Raw genomic sequence first — 23344 nt, forward strand, 5'->3', positions numbered from 1 at the left:
CTACCCTCTCGACACCCTGCTCCTCCGCCCTCCTGCCCCCCAACATTTTAATAAATTACACACACTCATCCCCTTTCTTTGAATCCACTTCACACACCTATCTCTGGAGGGCAGTGGGTTTTGGGTGGGTAAGTCGGTGGGTGGTGATGGGGGGGTTGGCTGTGGGGGCAGCAGTACCCGGCAGCCCTGCCAATTCACTTGCATGTGTCTGCAGACACACACCCCTGGGACTTATTCAATGGGTGTGGGGCCACTCACTCATCGCGACAAATAACTATGTGAATTTCTTGGTTATCCCATCACTCACTCTGGTCCTATAGATATTTACAATTTACATAGCCAATCCCACCACACTTCAATTGTACAGCCGGATCCCCGACCCCTGTCCTGCATGCTTCCCCTTCTGTCCCTGTACTGTCCAATCCTGTCCTATCTTGTCCTGTCCTTCCCTCACAGGGTGTAGCATGACTGCCTCACTTGATTCTAATCTTTTGTACTAGGTATACAATAATTTCCTTTCCTCATATTGTTTACAGCTGGTGTTGTCTTTTGTTGACTTCTTTTCCTATACTATTTTGTTAACTTTTCACTCTCTCCTTTTTGTTGTTTCTGTCACTGCCCTTTAAAATGTTTTTGTTCGACTGAACGAATGTAATTCTCAATAAATATCCATCAGAATGCAAAGAAAGTTTAAAATTTAACCTTTCGGCACAGCCCGAAAGGTTAACGTGGGTCCCCCTTCCCATGGGCTCACTACCTGTGGGAGGGGCCATAGGGGTCGGGTGCAGTGTGAGCTGGGCGGTGGCCGAAGGCGGGGACCTTGGCGATCCGATCCCTGGGTACAGAAGCTGGCTCTAGGGACGTGGAATGTCACCTCTCTGGCAGGGAAGGAGCCCGAGCTGGTGTGTGAAGTCGAGAAGTTCCAACTAGATATAGTCGGACTCGCCTCCACAGACAGCTTGGGCTCTGGTACCAGTGCTCTCGAGAGGGGTTGGACTCTCTTCCACTCTGGAGTTGCCCACGGTGAGAGGCGCTGAGCAGGTGTGGGTATACTTATTGCTCCCCGGCTTGGCGCCTGTACGTTGGGGTTCACCCCGTTGGACGAGAGGGTAGCCTTCCTTCGCCTTCGGGTGGGGAGGACGGGTCCTGACTGTGTTTGTGCCTATGCACCAAACAGCAGTTCAGAGTGCCCACCCTTTTGGAGTCCTTGGAGGGGTTGCTAGAGAGCGCTCCCGCTGGGGAATCCATCGTCCTGCTGGGGGACTTCAATGCTCACGTGGGCAATGACAGTGAGACCTGGAAGGGCGTGATTGGGAGGAACGGCCCCCCCATTCTAGAACCCGAGCGGTGTTCTGTTATTGGACTTCTGTGCTCATCATGGATTGTCCATAACGAACACCATGTTCAAGCATAAGGGTGTCCACACGTGCACTTGTCACCAGGACACCCTAGGTCGCTGTTCGATGATCGACTTTGTGGTCGTGTCATCGGACACTCGGGTGAAGAGAGGGGCGCAGCTGTCAACTGATCAGCACCTGATGGTGAGTTGGCTCCGATGTGACCACCGCTTACAAGATGGCACCTACCAGTGTGGTCGCCTTGGTTATGCGCTCTCTAGTATTGTTTTTGTTATTGTGTTTTTCGTTCGTCTTTGGAGACATTACACGACTCACTTACACAAGGGGAGACTTGCTAACCATCAAGGAGGCTACTCCGGACTTTCTTTCACCAACTTTCGAAAATCCGCTCAGTTTTTTCCCTGTTACTCACCGGAGCGGCGTCGGCGGTTTTCGGTTCATGGAGGCGGAGGCGACGCCACAGAGGGAAGCGAGCTGGCATCCATGTGAAACGCCGCAAGAGAGGATACAGATTGGTGTTCCCGTTGATCCACCTTGCGAATGTACGCTCCCTACCCAACAAAATGGACGGGCTTCATCTTCTGATAAAGACCAGTAAAGACTTCGAACGTTCCGCTGCCATGTGCTTTACGGAGACTTGGCTTTTTTGCTGTACCCGACGGCGCCGTCATGCTTCCGCGTTTTCATCTTCACCGAGCAGACGGAGTTATCAGGGAAAACAAAAGGCGGCGGGATATGCTTCTATATCAACGAAAAATGGTGTACGGACGTCACGGAGCTCAGCACACACTGCAGCCCGCATTTGGAGTCGCTGTTTTTGAACTGTAAGCCATTCTACTCGCCGCGTGAGTTCACATCATTCATCCTCGCTGGAGCGTACATCCCGCCTCAAGCTAACACGAACGGTGCACTGCTAACGCTCGCCGTACAAGTCAACGAAATTGAAAAAAAACACCCGGACTCACCCCTCATTATTCTCGGGGACTTTAACAAAGCTAAACTCAACCATGAACTCTCTAAATATAAGCAGCACATCGACTGTCCTACCAGGGAAACTAACATTTTAAACCACTGCTATACTACGCTAAAAAACGCATACCGTGCTCTATCTCGTGCAGCCCTGGGCTCATCTGATCACTGCTTAATTCACTTAATACCGACGTACAGGCAAGAACTTAAATGCGCGAAGCCTACAGTGAAAACAGTGAAAAAGTGGACCAATGAAGCAAAGATGGAACTTCAAAGCTGTTTAGACTGCACAGACTGGAGTCTTTGAAAATTCAGCTGGCAGCCTGGATGAATATACGGACACTGTCACATCCTGCGGCACGGTGGACGACTGGTTAGAGCGTCAGCCTCACAGTTCTTAGGTGCCGGGTTCAGTCCACGGCCCCGCCTGTGTGGAGTTTGCATGTTCTCCCCGTGCCTGCGTGGGTTTTCTGCGGGCACTCCGGTTTCCTCCCACATCCCAAAAACATGCATTAATTGCACTCTAAAATTTAGACTCTAAAATTGTAGGTGTGACTGTGAGTGTGAATGGTTGTTTGTTTGTATGTGCCCTGCGATTGGCTGGCAACCAGTTCAGGGTGTACCCTGCCTCCTGCCCGATGACAGCTGGGATAGGCTCCAGCTCGCCCGCGACCCTAGTGAGAAGAAGCGGCTCAGAAAATGGATGGATGGATGTCACATCCTATATCAGTTTCTGTGAAGATGTGTGTGTACCAACAAATCATTTCGCACTTTCAACAACAACAAGCTGTGGTTCACTGCCAAACTTAAGCAGCTTCGCCAAGCTAAGGTGGACGCAGATGAGAGCGGGGACAGGGCCATGTATAATCGTGCTAGAAACCTGCTGACTAAAGAAATTAACATTGCAAAGAGGAACTGTGCAGCAAAGTTGGAAAAACAGTTTAGCGCTAACGACTCTAAATCAGTCTGGCATGCATTCCAATCGCTGACTAATTACAAGCGATGACCCCCCCCCCCCCCCAAGCTGAGAACAATAGCACACTAGCCAACGACTTGAATACCTTCTACTGCATTTTTTCAAAAGGACACTTTCACACCCCACACCCATCTGGCCGCACCCACGACCACAATCACACCTCTGACTTCTGGGTTTACCATCCACGTACAGGATGTGAGACGCATCTTCCATGTTCTCCCCATGCCTGCGTGGGTTTTCTCCGGGCACTCCGGTTTCCTCCCACATCCCAAAAACATGCAGGTGTGAATGTGTGCACTGAATGGTTGTTTGTTTGTATGTGCCCTGCGATTGGCTGGCAACCAGTTCAGGCTGTACCCCGCCTCTCGCCCGAAGATAGCTGGGATAGGCTCCAGCACGCCTACGACGCTTGTGAGGATGAAGCGGTACAGATAATGAATGGATGGATGGATGGATAAAAGACTTATTTGAAAGAAAGCATAGATTTAAAAGTACCATATTGAGGGTGATAGATGTTTTCCATCTTTTTTCAAAGTAATGTGGTTTGTGGTGTTGTGGCAGAGTCACATATATCGCAACATATATTGGAGTGGTAATAAAATGCTGTGGCAGAGTCACAACACCACAAAGAGATATTACTGCATGTTATACATTTTTATTTCAATGAACAAGAATACCAACGTGACACATTTTGACCGATTTAAAACACAGCATGCCCTTCCACTGACACACCAATTTGTCTTCTCAGGGAAGATATTAAAAGAATATGATAAGACACATAGCTGCAAAGTTATAATTAGTATTCATTTAATACCTTATGTCAGGAGATTACATGTGCAGTGCATGGCATCCAAAGCGCACTTTAATCACAGGGGATGTAATTGATTAAGTATATGAGACCGGCTAGCAGATGATGAGCATAAGGGTCTAAATCCATGTTAAATCAACCCAGCCCCTTCCTAAACAACCAGGGATTAGTGGCCAAAAATTACCAACAGCTGTATTTGCTCATTTCTAACATCATTCATTTAACATCTACTGTAGAGCCGCTTTTCACCGGCTCTGCCCCCACCTATGGTATTCTCTGCCATCAAGCATCTGAAATATTTACTCTCATCAAAACTTAATGTTTGACCAGCTAGCTAAACTGTTAAATTAACTAACCTGTTTTTCTTTTAGTTTTGTAGTGACGGATGAAGTTCGACAACTTTGTTGTTGTGTATTTAATGCACGAGTTGCAAGCCATGCAGCTTGCCATTCTCTTTTTGCAGACTTCATTGACAACATAAAATTGTATTATCTTTGGAGCTCCGTCCGTTGTTGTTTAGGCAGGTTGCTACCTCACACTGGCAAGTGCGCAACAACACATACTGTGTAGCCAGTTGGTGCGAATGACCCCCCCAACCCCAAAAATTTTTTTCTTACTTTAAAATAAAAAAGGCATACAGTCTCAATTAAAATGCAGATTTCCAACTCTAAACGAGATGACTTGTCAAGTCATGTAGTTCAAGTCAAAGTCAAGTCAAGTCTCTTGGCTAGCAAGTCTAAAGTCAAGTCAAGGCTTTCTGAAGTCGTCAGCAAGCAAGTCGCAAATCATAAAACTGGCAACTCAAGTCGACTCGAGTCAAGTCATTTGACTCGATTCCCCCCCATCTCTGCTCTTTGCTCAGCCACCTCACAGTTCTGAGGTTATGTGTAGAGTTTGTATGTTCTCCCTGTGCTTATGTGGGTTTTCTCCGGGTGCTCTGGTTTCCTCCCTCATTCCAAAAACAACATGAATGTGAGATTAATTGAAGACTGAATGTGAGTGCCAATGGTTGTTTGTCTATGTTTGTCTATATGTGCCCTGTGATTGACGGGCGACCAGTTCAGGGTGTACCCCGTCTCTTACACGAAGTCAGCACACTCGTGACCCTAAGGAGTATAAGTGGTATATAAAATGGATAGATAGAAATGTAAATGTAGGTTACCAATGTGTGTTTCTTGTGTTTAGTCTGTAATGGTGTGAAAAACAATCTCACTGTAGAAATACACTGTATCAACATTAACAGCATCATGAGCAGATGATGTAATACATGTAGATGTAATGTATATCATCTCAAATGGCTGCTCTAGATGATCACCTGCTTTAAAGTGCCACATTTTAACAGGAGTCCATTGAGTGACATTCATCAGAACTAGATGCCTAATGAGAGAGATGACCTTTCTTCAAGGTTGAGCACATCTTCGCCAAAGAAATTCTCCATGATGCAGAAGGAGCCATTCTGAGTGCTCCCTTTGGCTGAGATAATAACTTCATCATAATTAGCTTTTAGTGCTCAAGAGTGTTGAATTGTGGGTTGCAGTGGGATCTGGGCTGATTTATTGCTTGTTTTAATTACGTATCAAAATTCAATTAGACATGCTTTCAACCAAATTCAAAGTGATTTTAGTCAAGCTGTCCCTTGAAATCAGGCGTGGCTTGAAGGACATCATTGCAAATGCATCTAACTTATTAATTATCCATTACTAAAAAAACAACAACAAAAAAACAACACTACTGTAGCAAAAAGGAGGGGTTTGGTAAAAAAAAAAAAAAAAAGCGATTCCAGTTTTGGAGACATGTTGTTACCCTTTTATCGCTCACATCACAACTCAAGTGAGTTCAAACAGCATCAAGTAGCAGGAGATCTTGATTCAGTGCTGATCTGCAGAGGGTTGCAGGTACTTTACTGAGTGAAGACAGATGACAAAATGCTCTTTGAGGTTAACATCTGCTGAGGAACTATATGGCTTTCTTTACCCACATACCTTGCTGCCTGCCCGCTCTGTGCTGCTTCCCGAACTATGCCGAGACGAAAAAAAATGTGCAAAGAAGGTGTGAGCTGAGTTTAATAAGTGTCACACCAGCCACCAAGAGTTACAGTGATCTTTACTACTATGCAAATTCCAAATGTCACAGTGACTATTCTGAGGAGCCAAAGAAGTGGAGGAATACTTCAGCTGGAGGTCTCTGACTGAATTGTAACCCTTTACAAGAATGCCAATATACTCATTGACAATTTTATGAGGTGGATCCTAGTTATCCTGCGGAACTAGATTTTTACTCTCACAGTGACTTTTTATTCCCTCAGAAGTTTTTTTCACAATCTCAGTTTTCCTAAAGAAAATATACAATTTCAGATGACTGATGATGAACCTGTGCGGGTAACTAGATCATTCGTAAATATTTCGAAGCATTATTTTTATCGGAGCCAACTCATGTAATTTTCGCATGTTTAAATTTGCAACCAAGCCACATTTACTGTATATAGTGATCCTCCTCTTTATTTTTATCAATGGAGAATGTTGTTTTGATTATGTTAAATTCTAGAACCTATGAATATATTCATTTTCTATAGTGCCTATCCAATTGAGGCTTGTGGGTGAGCTGGATCCAATAGCATTGACTTCAGCAAAAGGCAGACCACATACCTGACTAGTCGTGTGCTAATCGTAAGGCACATCCTGTTATGAGAGTATTGTTCAGGGGAACTAAACCCTATATTTTAAGAATAGTTTGTATGTGCCACAGCTTGCCAAAACGGTACTGTGATTAATACTGCATTCATGAAATAAGAAATACATATCACAATAGGTAACATTAGTCCATCTCAAGGGGGGGGGGGGCCATGTTGGAGGATAGGAAGGGCATCCGAACCACAGAACACTGGCGCCGTTATATACAATTCTAAACAATGACAGCATAATTAATGAGCAATCATTTTTTTTTAGCATCTTGAATGAGCAATTGAACGTGATATCGGGATGGCGTTATGTTAATGTTGGTGGCAACACTATATGATGGCAATATAAACTGGGGTCAGACCAGCCTCCTGTCAAAGTTAAGACAGCCAATTTTGAGTCTTTAGTTCACCTATCATGCATGTATTTAAATGTGGGAAGAAGCACAGAGGGAACATGTATACTCCACATAGAATGGCATGAGCCAACATTCAGACCTAGAAACCTTGACTGTGGGGCCATTTTGCAATATTTAAGTTTGAATAGTATAGGACACAAAGTGTAGACCCAGAAGTTGTTGGGGTCAAAAGGTCAAATTGGACTGTCAATCAAACAATTAAAAAAAATCAACCAATCTTCCGTAAACCAACACAAAATACAGTAAATGAAAAAAGAGATTACTGTAAAAGTAATATCGCATAAATTCCACAATTTAAAATTTAATAAGACATGGTGCATTGAGACTCTTTGACCTAAGGCAGCTTTACCCCCATCTACCCCCCCCCCATATACACTATAGCTCCAAGAAAGAACAAAGAACCCACCTGGTGCGTGCAGTGACACAGAGCTGGTTAAAAATGGATCAAACACAGAAACAAGTCCGTTTGCTCTTTGCAGATCTTCCTCAAATATTATGTTGCTGAATAACACCATTGCATATGTCTGGCAAAAGCTGAAAAGTCGAAAACCGTCAAGAGTGGGAAGAGTAAAGAGACGCCCTCACACAAGTGGTTCCATCACCAAAACAAACTTCTCATGACCAGACTAATTTCCGCCATCTGAGCACAAATCACATTAACATCTTTTTCAAAGGCAAATGTTTGCTGCAGGAGGCCCACCCTGTGTGTGTTTCAAAAGTCTCGCCGTTTCTCTGGCCATTGCCAAGTGCATTAACATATGTTCTCACAGTGCACGGTGCTACTCTCTATCAGTAAATGCTTATTACAACAAGTTGCACCCTGCACTCTTCCACTGAATATCCATGAGTAGCAAAACACATTCATATAGTGTAGCCCCGCTCAAAACAGTGGGGATGAGACCCACATGACAGGGTAGCTCCTTAACATTTTAGTCTGAGGTCTTTATCATATTGATATTCCTTGCCTCACACTAATAGTGGGCAGTAATAATGACAAATAAAGGCACAATTGGAACTGCATCACACACAGTGAGCATAATAAGGTCATCAGCTGGTAATGTTGTTTTTTCTTCAATATTTATGCTTTTTTTGAGCATGCAGAGTCAAATTCTCTCACGATGGGTTGCATCTCCAAAGACTGTGCCAGTGTGAAATATGCAAAGTCAAATGGTGAAAAAAGAAAAATTATCCTGAGCAATGCAACATGTTCCTACCTGGCGAGGTTACAGACAGGTAATTATTTACAAGTGGTAAATTCCTCTTGTAATTCCATTAGCTTTTGCCCAGGATTTCCTTTCTCCTCTATGGCATACAAGGTATTTAATAATCATGTAATTTGTGTCATGGGATGAAATCCAACTCTCACAACTTACAGTCTAGAGCACATTAAAAAACAAAAACAACAAAGCTATAACAAAGTGCTGTGCATACATACTGTACGATCGAACATAAAACATAAAACTGGCTTCCTGTCCAATAAAGGGTCGAATTGAGTCTTATTTTCCCACCAATGCATCCATGGCACTGCCACCCTCTACCTCAAGGAACCTCTCACCCCTCATTCCTCCACACGTCGTGTAAAGTGCAAGCAAAAGATTAAATAAAATTATTTTAAAACGCTTTAAAAGAACTTGTACGTTGGCGAGCAACATATACTCTATACAGAACGAATGGTTAAAATTTCCTGTCCCATTTCGGCTTCTCTTTCACTTCACTTTTCTTCATTATAGTGCTGGCTGTCATCTCTCACCCTGTTTCCTCTGGGATGGATTCCTCGACGAGGGGATGCCAGGAGGCTCCATGTTGGGGCGAAGGTCCTTGCAGTTTTACCATCGTAAACCAACGACAAAAAAAATAAAATAAAATGAAAAAAAAACTCCAATATTCTCAGCAAAAAAGAAAATGGCAATGGCATGGCAATGGCATGGCACAAAAAGAATTAAGGTTGGAAGGTGTCAAACTCTTTTTTTGTCCCGGGCCGCATTGTAGTTATGATTTCCCTCAGAGGGCCGTTCGAACAGTGAAACCATATAAATGTTTGATCATCACCAAAACATATTACCATTACACAACAAATTGAGGGATAACTAGGTTTGAAATCAGAAGACAAGGATACTTACTGTAGAAGAAGGGTTTGGTAACAGAAAAATGCAATATCTCAACATTATTGTTTATTATTATGACAATTTGGAATTGGGGTACAGATTTTAGCAAAAATCACGGAAGTTGACGAGCATGATTTGCTTTCGCGGGCCACATAAAATGATGTGGCGGGCTGCATCTGGCCCCCGGGCTTTGAGTTTGACACCTAGGGTGTAGCTAAAGTGCTATATAAGTGCAGTCCATTTACCATTTACCATTTAAAACAGAAAGTCAAAGAAGCTGCTGGATTAGACTGCCAATTCACAAGCGCACAGAACATCAAGCACCAAAATTCTCTGCTAAATTATGCCATGACTGTAACGCTGTAAATCGTGCAAAACAATTTAGCATGAGGCAAAAGGAATGCGAAATGGTAGAAAAAGGTCCAAAGGTACAAATAAAGAGAAGGTTAGCGTAGGTGTTATAACAGGTTGCCCACTCAAGTTTTTTTCAAGTCTCAATTCAAACTTTTCATAGCATTCCACAGCAACAGCGAGAGATTTGGAGGTTTATATAATAAACTCTTCCTATTAAGGAGCAACAAGTAGCAAAATACTTGCTATATTAACATAAATTAAAAATGCTGCTTGACTTACACCCTCAGTTAAGGTGTTGCTTATAACTAACACACTTTTTTTGTTCCATCACAGCAGCTTCACAATGAATCTGTACATTACTTTACAGCTAAAACACAGCTGTGGGTAAAATATTTTATAAGAAATCAGACTTGAAGGTCCTTTTTATAGGTCGAGTGCTTGTCTATTTAAGATACAGTAGATGTTGAGTCTCTAGATTGGCTATTCGTGCACAAAGAACTGTGGACTGGCATCTATGGCTTTCCACCACACTACACATTTCAGGGTTGAGCCACGAAGTCTTTGAATAATACTTCATGAATAAATGTATTCAAAGAACCTCTTAAATTACTTACACTATGACAGTGAATCTCAACTAAGTCATGATGAAAGTTTTAGATACAGATTTTTTTTCGTCTTTAGTTTTTTCTCCACCAAGAAGGTTCTGTTTCCCATTTTGCTTGTTTGTAAGCAGAAACTCCTTAAGCATTTTTCACAAAACATTTTGAGGCTCAGACTACGGAAGGACCGATTAAAATATGGAATCTTAATGGAACAAGCAGGAGGCCAGTGTCTACGGAGGTGTACGATTTGGTGCTGATACAAATTAGGATTGCTCGTCCTCGGTGGAGGTCTGCGCTCTACTGAGGGCCATTCAAGTTAATGTCTATCGACAGGGATGTTCTAGAGAGTGCCCAATTTATGTTAGCCGCAAAACTTTGGAAATTTATTTCTTAAGAAATCCAGCTTGGGCTAGACCAGCATGCAAACTAATGAACCTTCGCTTGCTTTGTTGGAGTCATTAACCATGAGACTCTAACCTAAGATTTTCGTCTAATCACAAACACTTGCATGGTTCCCAAGTTTACCAGGGGAATTGCTTGTCTATGGGAAGGGGAAATTTAAGGTAAAACTTTTTAATTGTGCTGCAATACCTTTTAACGTTTGTATTGGGATTTGTGTGTGTGTGTGTGTGTATGCTTGTGTGTGCGTTCATGTTTAATAAATGTACAATTGTGTCCTTTTCTCTTTAGCAACACCAATGACACCAATCATTTTGTTTCTTCATGGTATGGTAGTATTTATGTATTTTGTTCTGTAAGGAGCGTCTCTTTTTCACCACTCTGCAGTGGCATTCCATTAATGTGAGGAGTAAATTACAATACCCTAATTTTATTCTCCAATCGTGTCAAAACATTGCATCAACATGATTAATAATTTAACATAATTCTGTCTGAATGATATACAGTATGTTCATAGGAAAACTGCATGAACAAATTTTACTTTGTTTTTTCCATGTGTGATGTTACATTAGGTTGCATGTAATTAAATAATAATAAAATAACAGCACCTGAAATGGTTTTAAATTTGACTTTGACACCTGCCGTTTGACCTGTCAAATTCTAGTTTTGCAAACCTTTGAAAAGTCCTTCGGGTATATATTATGCAACTAGATATTAGCTACGAGTAATGCTAAAATGCTTATACATTTTCAGTTTCGGGTATCAGAGCGGTTGGACTGTAGATCTGCAGCGCACAATGATTTCCCATTAATATGTTGGGAGTGTCAGGAGAGCCTATTCTGAGCAGAGATTTCCATGTGGATATGGCCTGTGGCACTGGGGTACATGCCCCCAGCCATCTGGGCTGATTTGACAAATGATTCTCCATCAAAGGCCTGTGCACTGATTTGTGTGGTAATTGATTGGAAGGGAGGTCTTCAAATCCCTGATTGGTTTAGGTTGATATCGAGGGGCGATATTGCGTGGCATTTGCAAGGAATAGACAGCCATCAGGAGAAAGGGAGCAAACGCAGAGCAGGAGATCTGGGAAGCTAAATGCTGAACTGTTCTTGAGTCCTACTTTGAATTCTAATGGTATGTTGCAAGATTTATTGCTATTCCCATAAGAATGTAATGATTTTGTTACAAGTCGTGTTGTTTTTTTTCTTTTCTTATGAATCTGCCACAGTATTCTTTTTTTTGTGTGTGTCACCGTGGAGATTGGATTTCAGTTTTCTAAAAGAAGAATTTGGTTTGTAATGAAATATCATTGATTTGTTGCATGTGGACTTGTCCAATTTAGATATATGAGCATGGCAAGTTGGCGGAGATGGAAACACAAACTGTATTAAATATTCCTTCATCACTCTCTCCTGAATTTTTGATGCCATTAGTCCTTGTTGTGGAAATTGCGGAACAAGAGAAAAAAAACATCTGTCTTGGAGGGTTTTCGTTGTTCACCGAATGAGGACGACGACAACCTCAAAAACAAAGACAAGACCTGCATGGAGAATTCTGCCTGTACAATGATAATGCCTGGTTTATTTGGCAATGTCAGAGAGGTATTACCGGAAATTCAACAGTGTTTATTTTGGTGGTTGTAGTTTGTGCGCCAGGAACCAAAACTGTAACGTAAAATCTCAGCTGACTTTGGGTGACAGACAGGGTACATCATGGACTGGTCGCCAGTGAATTGCAGAATAGCAATAAAATATTGAAGTATTAAATATGGAAATCTATTATTCCATTTAACCTAATTTACCCTGTCCCGGTGTACATAAGGAAGTGTCCAGTGAGAGTTCAAAAATGTCTTTCCAATGATCCAGGTCACAACATACAACTGTATTTTAAATAGTTCTTATCTCATCCAAACAGCATCCTTCAACTCCGATTGGCGGAGAACTACAGACATTTAAGCGCTGTGTGTTCATTTGCCCTTTCAACGTGATAGAGGTCACATGTGGTTTGGTGGGGTTACAGCCGACAAATGTAACCAAGTAAAAGGAACTATCACCACCAACTAGGGTGGATGGTCCTCAACATCCATTGCCATCCTGTTACAAAGCAGTTTTTATCATTTGGATTGTTTCAGCTTGTAAAACTCTTAACATCAATCGAAATAACCACGTGACCCCCACAACCCTTAAGATGTAAACAGGCCCACGGGGGTTAAATGTCTGCAGCTCTAGCTGCTAGTCAGATAAGGGGAGAGATATGTCTCAAAATTCTTTGCACTCCACAAATATATCCAGGATTCACACGTGTGTTTTTCAAATCCACAAATATAGCCGCGATTTACCTTTTTCAAATCCACAAATTATTTGCACGTTTTTCAAATCCACAAATATATCCAGGATTCACAGGTGTGTTTTTCAAATCCACAAATAGATCCACGATTTACCTTTTTCAAATCCACAAATTATTTGTAAGTTTTTCAAATCCACAAATATATCCGCGATTTACCTCTTTTTCAAATCCACAAATTATTTGCACGCTTTTCAAATCCACAAATATAGCCAGGATTCACACGTGTTTTTCAAATTCACAAATACATCTACGAAGTTTTAAAAAAAATACATTGTGTATGCATTTATCACGACTTACCATTTGTAAATATTCAATTTTGCTTGTGAATTGTTGCAAGATGCGTTTGTGGATGAGCGGGCATGCGCATTTATTAGACAAACGTAATGGAGTTTTAAGTTGAAAAACATCACAAGTGTTAGAAGGTCCTACCTCCATCCGCTCGGTGGCAGTGTTCCTGTCTCCTTTGAGAGCATAGACTCTCTCTCTCTCTCGCTCTCTCTCTCCACTGTTATTATTTAAACACTGTAATAATAATAATAATCTTGCTGACAGATGAGGAAGGTTACTTCTTTATATTTTATTTACTAATGATGGGGCTGCTTGTTCTCCACCTTGTTAAGCCATGGTCAATTTATTGGGAATTTCAGCGAGGTCGGCCATAGACTGTTGGATTCCAATAAAAATGACTTGCAGTCAAGTCATCAACGGAGACAGCAACACTGCTGGCTATCGGGTGGAGGGAGGGCCTTGCTACACGTGTGAAACGTAAAACTGCGTTGTTTGTCCCAAAAATAAATGAACGTGCCCGTTGAGCCACAAAAGCACTTTCAACAATTCACAAGAAAAACTATTTATATTTACAAATGATAAAACATGATAAACGCACACACAACATTAAAAAAAAAACACGTGTAAATCGCAGCTATATTTGTGGATTTTAGAAAAAGGTGGAAATAATTTGTGGATTTGAAAAACATCTAAATCGCGGATATATTTGTGGATTTGAAAAACACGTGCAAATAATTTTGGGACCTCTCCCCATAGTTAGAAGCTTATTACCAAGGACCTATAGTCGATTTGGTCTTCATTCAACCGTTCTGGACTCTGGACACAGCATTTATAGTAGCTCCCTATGAATCATCCAAGCATCAGCCCATGTGAGGCAGTTCTAGAAAAGTAATGATAGGTAAAGTTTTTGGGTGCTAAAGCTATAATCCACAACTTTTTTTGTTAAAAAAAAGTTATTTTGACCCAAGTCACTACTAGAGGCGATGACACAATTCTGATTAAGCCATTCAGTTCCTCTAACATCTTGCTGTATTTGTCATTATCTTATTTTTTTTATATTTAGTGAATGTTCTATTCGTTTCCCAGGGTGGCCCGTTTGGTGGGGCACTGCAAATGACGGCACATAATTGAGAGCACAGAAATGACGCATGCCCTTCAAAACATAAGTAAAAATGTCATAGAACCACATATGAGGGGTATAAAATGCATTGCTTACTTCGTACTGAAACGACGGCTGTTTCTTTTGTTGTAATGCAGATTTCCAGCTTAGGGGGGAGCCAAAAGTTACATACTGTAGCTTTAAAGTTACCCACAATGTCGGATGTTCGTATGATAAAGAACGACACCGTAGTAGGCTATTAATGTGACAGTGAATGTGGCTGACTGCCTTTATTACACGGGAGGAAGGTTGCGTCGCATACGTTTCCCATTTGATCCAGACATGTGGTTCTGGATAGTGACACACGCCACATCTCACTGCTCCAAGAGGCCATAAATGACCTTTAGGCTTGTCTCTTTTTTTTTTAACCTGGTAACAAACTTAATTTGTTTGACAATGGTCACAATTGGAGCGTTTAAGCCTTTTATCTATGGAGACAACCTTACATTAATTGTTATGAGACATGTCGAGTACCAACCAAGAATACCAGAGATACCTCGCTAACCATGCATCTGCAGCTGGATGCCTTTAATCTAAGCTTAATCGCCCTATGCCGACCCTCCTGTTTGGGTTCCAGGGGGATTTTCTTATGTTATACAGAATGAATCATCATTAAGGTGTGCTTTTCAGGGGCTCTGTTCTTGACTTAAAATGCTGCTGCCTTTTAAGCATTTGTATCAGTTGTAATCGGTGTGTTTACATGTGCCACGCTAGCTTCCCAGGATGAGTGCACTTGAGGAGGCGGGTGGGCGGGAGGGGGTGGTGGGCTGTGGTGGGTGTTTCGTTGTACCAAGCTCATTACTCAACTTTCCTATTGTTGATTGATTTGTTAAAGGGGAGGAGTTTATTTGTGGGGCAAACACATTGGACACACTAAGGACATCTTGATGCACAGCTGTAATTTGTCTTCGCTATTTCTGAGCTGGCACGGAATGAGTAGCAGGCAGGCCCCATACTATCTGAGATGCTTGAACCCCACCCCCATCCCTTGCCCTCTCCATCTGTCACCTAACTGAATTTTATATTGTACATAGAGAACATGCATGTATATATGCACTCATGTGTGCATGCTTACAAAAATAGCACTAACACATTAATTAGGTACACATGGGAACATAAAAAGATTACCATTTATTATTTGCATAAATCCTATTTGCTTTATATTTTAGAAGTTCCCAGCATGACATGATTGTGATACTGTTGTTAATTTGGGGGGGGGGGGGATCTATGTATGCGCTCATTATTGTGCATTACTTGTGGTTTAATGAGAAACACTTCTTCATTCTGCAGCCTTGTGAAAAACTGACACAATTTTCTACCGCCTGAAGCCTGGTGTCAGAATTATGATCTTAGCCTCACCCCTTACCCGGACTGCTGTACTGTAATGATGCTCTGAGGTGAGCCTGCTCATCAATTATTTACAGAATCCAAGATTTTCGCTCTTCATCTTCTTGCCGGCTCGAGGAGACCATTTAAGAAAACTAGCATAGAAAATAAAAGGAGCGGGAGTGAGGAGAAAAACATGAAGACAGCAAGTTGCTTGGCGGGTGAATGAGAGAGTTTGCGGTGGGCAGACAATGCGTTCGATGTGAGTATAATTGTAGTTTAACAATGTGCCGACTTTTGGGATTTTCACTATGCAGTATATAGCCTTTAGACTATGGAAACCAAAGGACCCGAACGACCTGCGGGACCCACCCACTCGGACAGCCGTTAATCATCTTTGCTCAGATCCTGGCACTGCAGAATTTGGCCAATGTGTCAAGAAGCAATTATATATACCCATTCCCACCCCCACCCCTCTTCCCCCACTATCCCACTCTCTTAATATAATCACAGAGCAGCACGTTCAAAAGCCCTCTCGTCATTACACTATCTTGAGGAGGGGGGTGCCCACAATACAAATGAGGAGAAGACGTGCAAAAAGACAGAGGATATTCCATTCAGAAAACCATTATAAATGTGAATATTATTTTACATATGAATCATAACCATCCATTTGCTCGCTCACTTAACAACCTCCCGAGTTGATTGACGTACTAAATTACCCCAGCTGGCCCATTGCAATGGTGGCACTTTTTGGGTCGGTGCAGATCACAAAGACTAATGGGAGCTGACGAGAGGGTGATTATGTTCTGCTGCTAACAGCTAAAATGCAAAGAACCTCATCCACAAACGTACTGTTTGCCCATTACATGAGCATATGGATGAACAGAAACAGAAGAGTGAAGCAAAAGGAGCAACAACTCTAGACTGTCATCATATTATCACACTATGCGATAGGATGAATGTAATATTGCCCTGAGTGCCTAATAACCTATTGAAGGAATTGTTCCATCCCTGCATGTTGGACATGTGACCTTCTGATCACAACTTTATAGTCTGTTCTCGTGATTTCACCATGACAAAAATGCAGTCAGTGTGTCATATTTGATTTATATTTATTTATATTTATTATTCACATTTACTGTCCTTCCACTGTCTGCACTTGCCAAAGTCATTTCTTGACAGCGAGCTGTACATGAGCTCTACAGAAGAGCACACAGCTTTGAACAGTTAATGAAAGGCTTCCAGACAGGTTCTCTCCATTGAGCTTTTTTATTTATTTATTTATTGAGGTCGCTCACTCCTCCCTGTCCCACTACCACCACTCATCCACACGAAAAATTGAAACACATTCGCTGCAAAGTGAACTGAGATTGTGTGACTTTCACTGCAACACATTATCACGTTGGGGAATGGATCTGAAGCAGAAGTGGAAAGTTGCTTCTAAAGACTTGACGTCAGTAGTGTGTGGTGATGACTCTGACTCTGCATATATCGAGATAATTAACATTGAATAAATATCCGCAACTTGTTACAGCCAATCAAACTTGAATCACATTAGAACAGAAGAAAGTTTAACTGAATTAAATAAGTACAACAGTAAGTTTTCCAGCGCAAAACCCTAACCTCTGCAAAGTGTGTTTTATGTGTTATGTTACAAAAAAAAAGATTCCCTATTGTGGTGGTCTTTTTGTATAAAAAAAAAAAAAAATCAATAAAAATCAAATTTGCCAGGTGTGTGTTAGGTGAACTATCCTGTCTTCTAAGACAACCATGACAGTCCACTTGTGATCGATTCAATGCCCTGAGAATGAAATGACCTGGAGGGATGAGAATATATACAGGCATCTTTAAATGGTTTTGTTTGTCATCATAATTCTAAAATTATATTTTTCCTTTGTACTGCCTCATACTGAGGTATTTGGGTCCATGTTGAACACTCGCGTAATCACCAAATATGGTTCCTAGCCTGATAGAGAGTTTGTGTTATTTTCTAAAATCCAATGGCTGAAAGCAAGGCGGATCTTACCTTATGAGGACAAGCGGGCGGTGGTGAGTTAAAAGACTTCTCTGGCGTCTGGATCGCATTCTACAAGAAAAACACATTATCAGGGGCATGTTTCATTGGAGGTCATTTCGCTGTAAATCCTCAATGATAGAAGTTGCAGCTTTTATCTGTAAGAGCACTTTGGGAAGTATTTTAGTGGGTATCAGCAACTGAATAAACAAGTACATGCCAGCTGACCACTAATCCAAGACTTGCAGCTTTTGTCGAGTGTCATATTAAACCTTTATCATTTCCACATCCATCAGACATCACGTGAAGAGGGATGATGTTTTTTTGTTTGTTTTCGTCTAAACCATTATTTCAGTCCCTCTACAAAGATTCTAAATCCTTCTTTGTCGGAAGAGTCCCCAAAGCATATGTCTTTTTGCTGGAATCCTTTTATAGGTTAAATTATTATCACATTGTTAATGCACAAATACATTGCTTGTGTACAAGAAAACACCATTAACAAGCAGACACGAGGTATGTCAACAAGCCAACAACAGATGGTCCCACTGCTTGTGATTATGCAAAGATCCAAATTATTTGCATACTCACAGTTCCATGGTGAAAAAAAAAATGAAACAGTGAAGTTTCTTGAGCTGACCCTAGTGAGGGATGAAACGGACAAATGTATGAGGATAAGCCAGCAGGGCAGTGATGGCTGAGCGAAAAATCTTTGGGAGACTACCAAGGAGCTGTGAGCTGTGTCCTGGGAAGACACTGTTGTTTTCCAAGCAGGTGCTTTCAATTATGCCCTCATATCCAAGCATGCACCTGGGGCACATTTAATGGTGCCCCATACGGTATCACCAGGACAGATGTGACACTCAACTTCAGAATCTTAACATCTATATTTAATTATATAGAAGGAAAACAAGTCACTTGCCGACCAAACCAAGTGAGGTTTTAAAAAAGCCAGGCTTTCACTGCAACATAAGCACCACATTCATGAAATATAAATGAATAAATGGGCCTAGCCGGGACAATGAATTTAGTCGACAAAATCTTCCCTGCAGATTGAGTAGGCTAGTAACCATGATACCATCTAATTGATGTGACAAATAAACATGAGTTATTGTCTTGGGGGATAGAGGCAAGAAATGGTTGCTATGTTTGAGTGCACACAAACATAGAAGAACATAGATTCATTTAGACGGAACGATTTCCACCATTGACCTTCATTCCAAACCACGGTCTAAAAAATCTGTGTAGCCTCTTACTGATCAAGTTGAAAGAGCAAAATCTTTTGCAGTAAGCCAAATGACTTTTACCAGTGTCACTATCACCTGGAACCACCCACCTGCGTACAAAACACCACGATCCTAATGTTCCAGCTCTACAAAATCTCTTTGCCAGCCGACACGAACATTACATGACCACAAAAGAAGTCAGAGTCGAGCTGCTAACAAAGAAGAGAACAAAGATTTTCCATCTCATTAGCCTTGTCACCTTTTAATGAGCTGCTAACAGGACAACATGACCACAGAGTAACAATGCACAGCGCTTAAAGCAACGCTTTGTCGGAATCATATCTTAAAAATGACAAAAACAATTAGTAGGCCTATGGAACCCTGGCTTGTAGTAAGGAAAACTGTGTATCTGTGCTTTGTGTTAACATTAGCACCAGTGATAATATTACTGGTCAGAATTTGTATCATGCTTGTACAAACTTTGCAGTGCACTAAATCAATCAATGTTTGACAAGACATGATATCATGAAGCTCGTGTTTTTTTTTTTTTTTGTTTTTTTCAGGGGGTGTAACATTCAGATCATACCATGTTAGATTACGATATTTTATTTAGCATCTGACAATGTCATTTTTACATTTTCAGGGCTAACGTAGGAGTAGAATGTTCCTTACTGCTTTGCTAACAGTCTGGACTGCTAGCTTTCAACTAAGCCTTTATTGTTTAACAAATACTTACGAGATGTCAATCTGTATTTGACCTAGCGGCTCAAAAGGAAATTACATTCCACAACTGGAGTGGGATCCCGAGAGACAAAAATATTTTAACAACTCACAGTAATACATTTAGATGATCCAAATATGCAAACATGTCCTCCCTAACCTACCTTTTAAATCAAATATACACACATGAAACTGGTCTGAAAAGTGTGGCATTCAAATCTCTTGGCTTTATATAACAAAACTGACAAATTAACTCCAGCATACCTACTCACATGAATTCTGATCTACAGTAATTCTATTTACACACTTTTTATTTCTTTGAAAAGCATGTTTTAATTCACATAGAATTTACATTACACAGTCCATGACATGACATTCAAATCATGTTTAAAAGTAAACAAAAGAGTGGGTATTCCATCTTCAACAGCCATTTTAATCTAAGAGTACATATATTGCAGAAAAAGAAATATTTACAAATAAAAATGAGCTGCTCAAACAGTCTTGATTATTACTAATTCAGTTGACACACATATAAGAGCATAATCGAACCTTGAACTAAGTTCTGATGATCCTAACCCCTACATTTCAACACACATTTGCTCAAAGACATTCAAATCTTACCAGATTTTACAGATGATAAGGAAATGCGTTTGACAATGCTTGCCATAGAGAGTCTCCGATGACACCACATATTGATGTTTTTGTCTTTTCGGAGCGCTAAAGTTATTATTATTATTATTATTGTGTGTAATTTGATGAGTCCTGGAATAGCAACTAAGGAAATGGAAAAATGGAAGAAACATGATCATGTTTATCTGATTTTTTGGAAACATGCACTTTTTGCTCAAATCATTTCAGATGTTTTGTAATGAGCTAGAAATATAACAATGTACAGTATTATCAAACCAGAAAAAAAAATGCTCAAAAGATCTTACGATGACACCTTGAATCTACATGCAAGAATAGCCAAAGTCCAAATAATAGTCTGTTCACATTCATGGCACCATCCACCCTAACAAGCCGCACAAAAATGAAAAAATGAACAAGATGTCTATCCAGCGCTGAGTGGACAGGGACTTGAGGCACATTGATGTTTTAAGATCCATCAACATCCAACTTCCAACTTCCAGCATCCGTACACAAGGAGCCCGTATACACTGTTGTCTTCACTAAAATAGTCGAAATTTCATTTGCAGCAGCTACTGTGTTGTCCCTGTTTTCTAAACAGTCCTCCCGTCACAATAAAATGCACTCTCACTGGGCTGAAAGGAGCAATGTAGTTCAAGGATTATCAAATGCCCTTGATCATGTGAATTATATATATGTTTTTTAAATTGCGGCACACAGTATAAATCCGGGGTGAGAGGAGCTCTTGACTGGGCAGAACACAAAGGGTAAAAAGACAAATAGTGTTGCATCGAATATAATGAGGAAAGAGATAAAATTTACAGTACATTGCTTCTCAGAGGTAAAGCCATAGACGTGCCATGCAAAGCAAATGTAACAAATATTAAAATGTTTTTCAATGTCAGTTTTCTAATGTAAATGTTTTTTTGTATCATGTTGAGACTTGTTTCAACCGTTTTGAGAAAGCCTCACTATTTGGGTATTGAGATCCACACGGATGTACTGTAGAATATTTGCCTTTGAAAACAACAACAACAACAAGGCTTTGGATCCCTGAAGCCCCCAAACTGATTTCCTGACAGAAGTCCTTGCCCCTACCCCCCATTGCTGCTGTTCATTACAAAACTCTAAGCCTGGGGCTATTTTACAGGACTTCAATCCGTGCATTATTACATAGCTGTTGCCTTGGACACGCAATCGAAGGGACACGGAATATGCCCAACACTTGTAACGCAAAGCGATGCCTTTTCCATGATGCCCAAACTGAAATACTATAATAGTGAGCCAGGGGCTCTGTGGCGCTGTCCCTCAAAAAAAACACAACGCTGCTTTATGCTCAGTGTACGATCACCCCCAATTAATGTCATCGCCAGGACCAAAATGAGACATATCAAAACAATTATTTTGATGTGGCTTCAAGCAGCACAGAATTTCAATGTGAATGGCACCGGAATCTTGGCTCATTATAATGCCTGCTTTCGGGCAAAAAAAACCCGTCAAAAATGATTGAATATCATTTTAATGGGTAAAAACCTACAAGGCTTTCATGTTGTCTACCTGCCATGTTATTGATAGACCATGTCAGTCAAGCTAAAGAACACAAGGACAGCCTACAGACAGGCTGACAAGACGTAAGCAGACTGCCTTCCATCTTCGTCCCTGCCTGGCATGTTTACCTTGTATGTGAGCGGAGTGCCGCACCATGCGTATGCATACACGACGATGGAGGTCCAGAAAAACAGTGCCTAAGGGAAGCTGCACATATAGCACAGAGACTTTGAAATATTGCCAGGTTGGGCATCATTTGCAAAGCAATTTGACAACCAAAAGTAGAATACTCTACCACTTCAAACCAAATTTTTGTGAAAGCAGCTGGTATGGCTGCTGAGAAGGGATTTGTTGGGGTAACATCCGGTGTCTTGCGAGTGCTTCTGATGCAGCTTTTTCGTAGAGCTTGCGCTGCACCAGTGGATGCCATGATTGCTTTGGCAGGGCATTCTAATTTACATGAGAGCGAGTTCTGGAGTGACACGGGAGCTCGCCTCTTACCGACATACCAACAACCCTCTGGAAAAACAATGTAATTACAACTTACAAGGCTGTTGGGTTTCAAACTAACTTTTTAAAATACAATGGAATGCATAGGTATTCAACAGTTATTGCAATTGCGTACAACCCCAATTCCAATGAAGTTGGGACGTTGTGTTAAACATAAATAAAAACTGAATACAATGGTTTAAAAATCCTGTTCAACCTATATTTAATTGAATACACTACAAAGACAATATATTCAATGTTCAAACTGACAAACTTAATTGTTTTTAGAAAATAATCATTAACTTAGAACTTTATGGCTGCAACACGTTCCAAAAAAGCTGGGACAGGGTCATGTTTACCACTTTGTTACATCACCTTTTCTTTTAACAACATTCAATAAACGTTTGGGAACTGAGGACACTAATTGTTGAAGCTTTCTTTACCATTATTTCTTGATGTACAGCTTCAGCTGTCTCTGTTGTCATATTTTACGCTTCATAATGCACCACACATTTTCAATGGGAGACAGGTCTGGACTGCAGGCAGGCCAGTCTAGTACCCGCACTCTTTTACTACGAAGGCACGCTGTTGTAAGACGTGCAGAATGTGGTTTGGCATTGTCTTACTGAAATAAGCAGGGGCGTCCATGAAAAAGACGTCGCTTGGATGGCAGCATATGTTTCTCCAAAACCTGTGTGTACCTTTCAGCATTAGTGGTGCCTTCACAGATGTGTAACTTACCCATGCCATTGGCACTAACACAGCCTCATACCATCACAGATGCTGGCTTTTGAACTTTGCGTCCATAACAGTCCGGATGGTTCTTTTCCTCTTTGGCCCGGAGGACACGACGTCCACAATTTCCCAAAACAATTTGAAATGGCCCTGCGATTGGCTTGGCGACCAGTTCAGGGTGTACCCCGCCTCTCGCCTGAAG

At 41.2% G+C, this 23344-nt stretch overlaps 1 protein-coding gene across 2 annotated transcripts in view; it reads right to left on the reverse strand.

The window, feature by feature from the left end:
* The window catches only part of pcdh11 (protocadherin 11), a 194436-nt gene that overhangs the window by 99154 nt on the left and 71938 nt on the right, over window positions 1-23344 (reverse strand). For both annotated transcript variants that reach the window (XM_061686170.1, XM_061686171.1), the window contains exon 4: window positions 17813-17872. In XM_061686170.1, coding sequence (XP_061542154.1) covers window positions 17813-17872 — 60 coding nt within the window. The remainder of the gene's footprint in view (window positions 1-17812; window positions 17873-23344) is intronic.

Source organism: Phycodurus eques, chromosome 9, assembly GCF_024500275.1.
Source record: "Phycodurus eques isolate BA_2022a chromosome 9, UOR_Pequ_1.1, whole genome shotgun sequence".
Classification (NCBI taxonomy): Eukaryota; Metazoa; Chordata; class Actinopteri; order Syngnathiformes; family Syngnathidae; genus Phycodurus; species Phycodurus eques.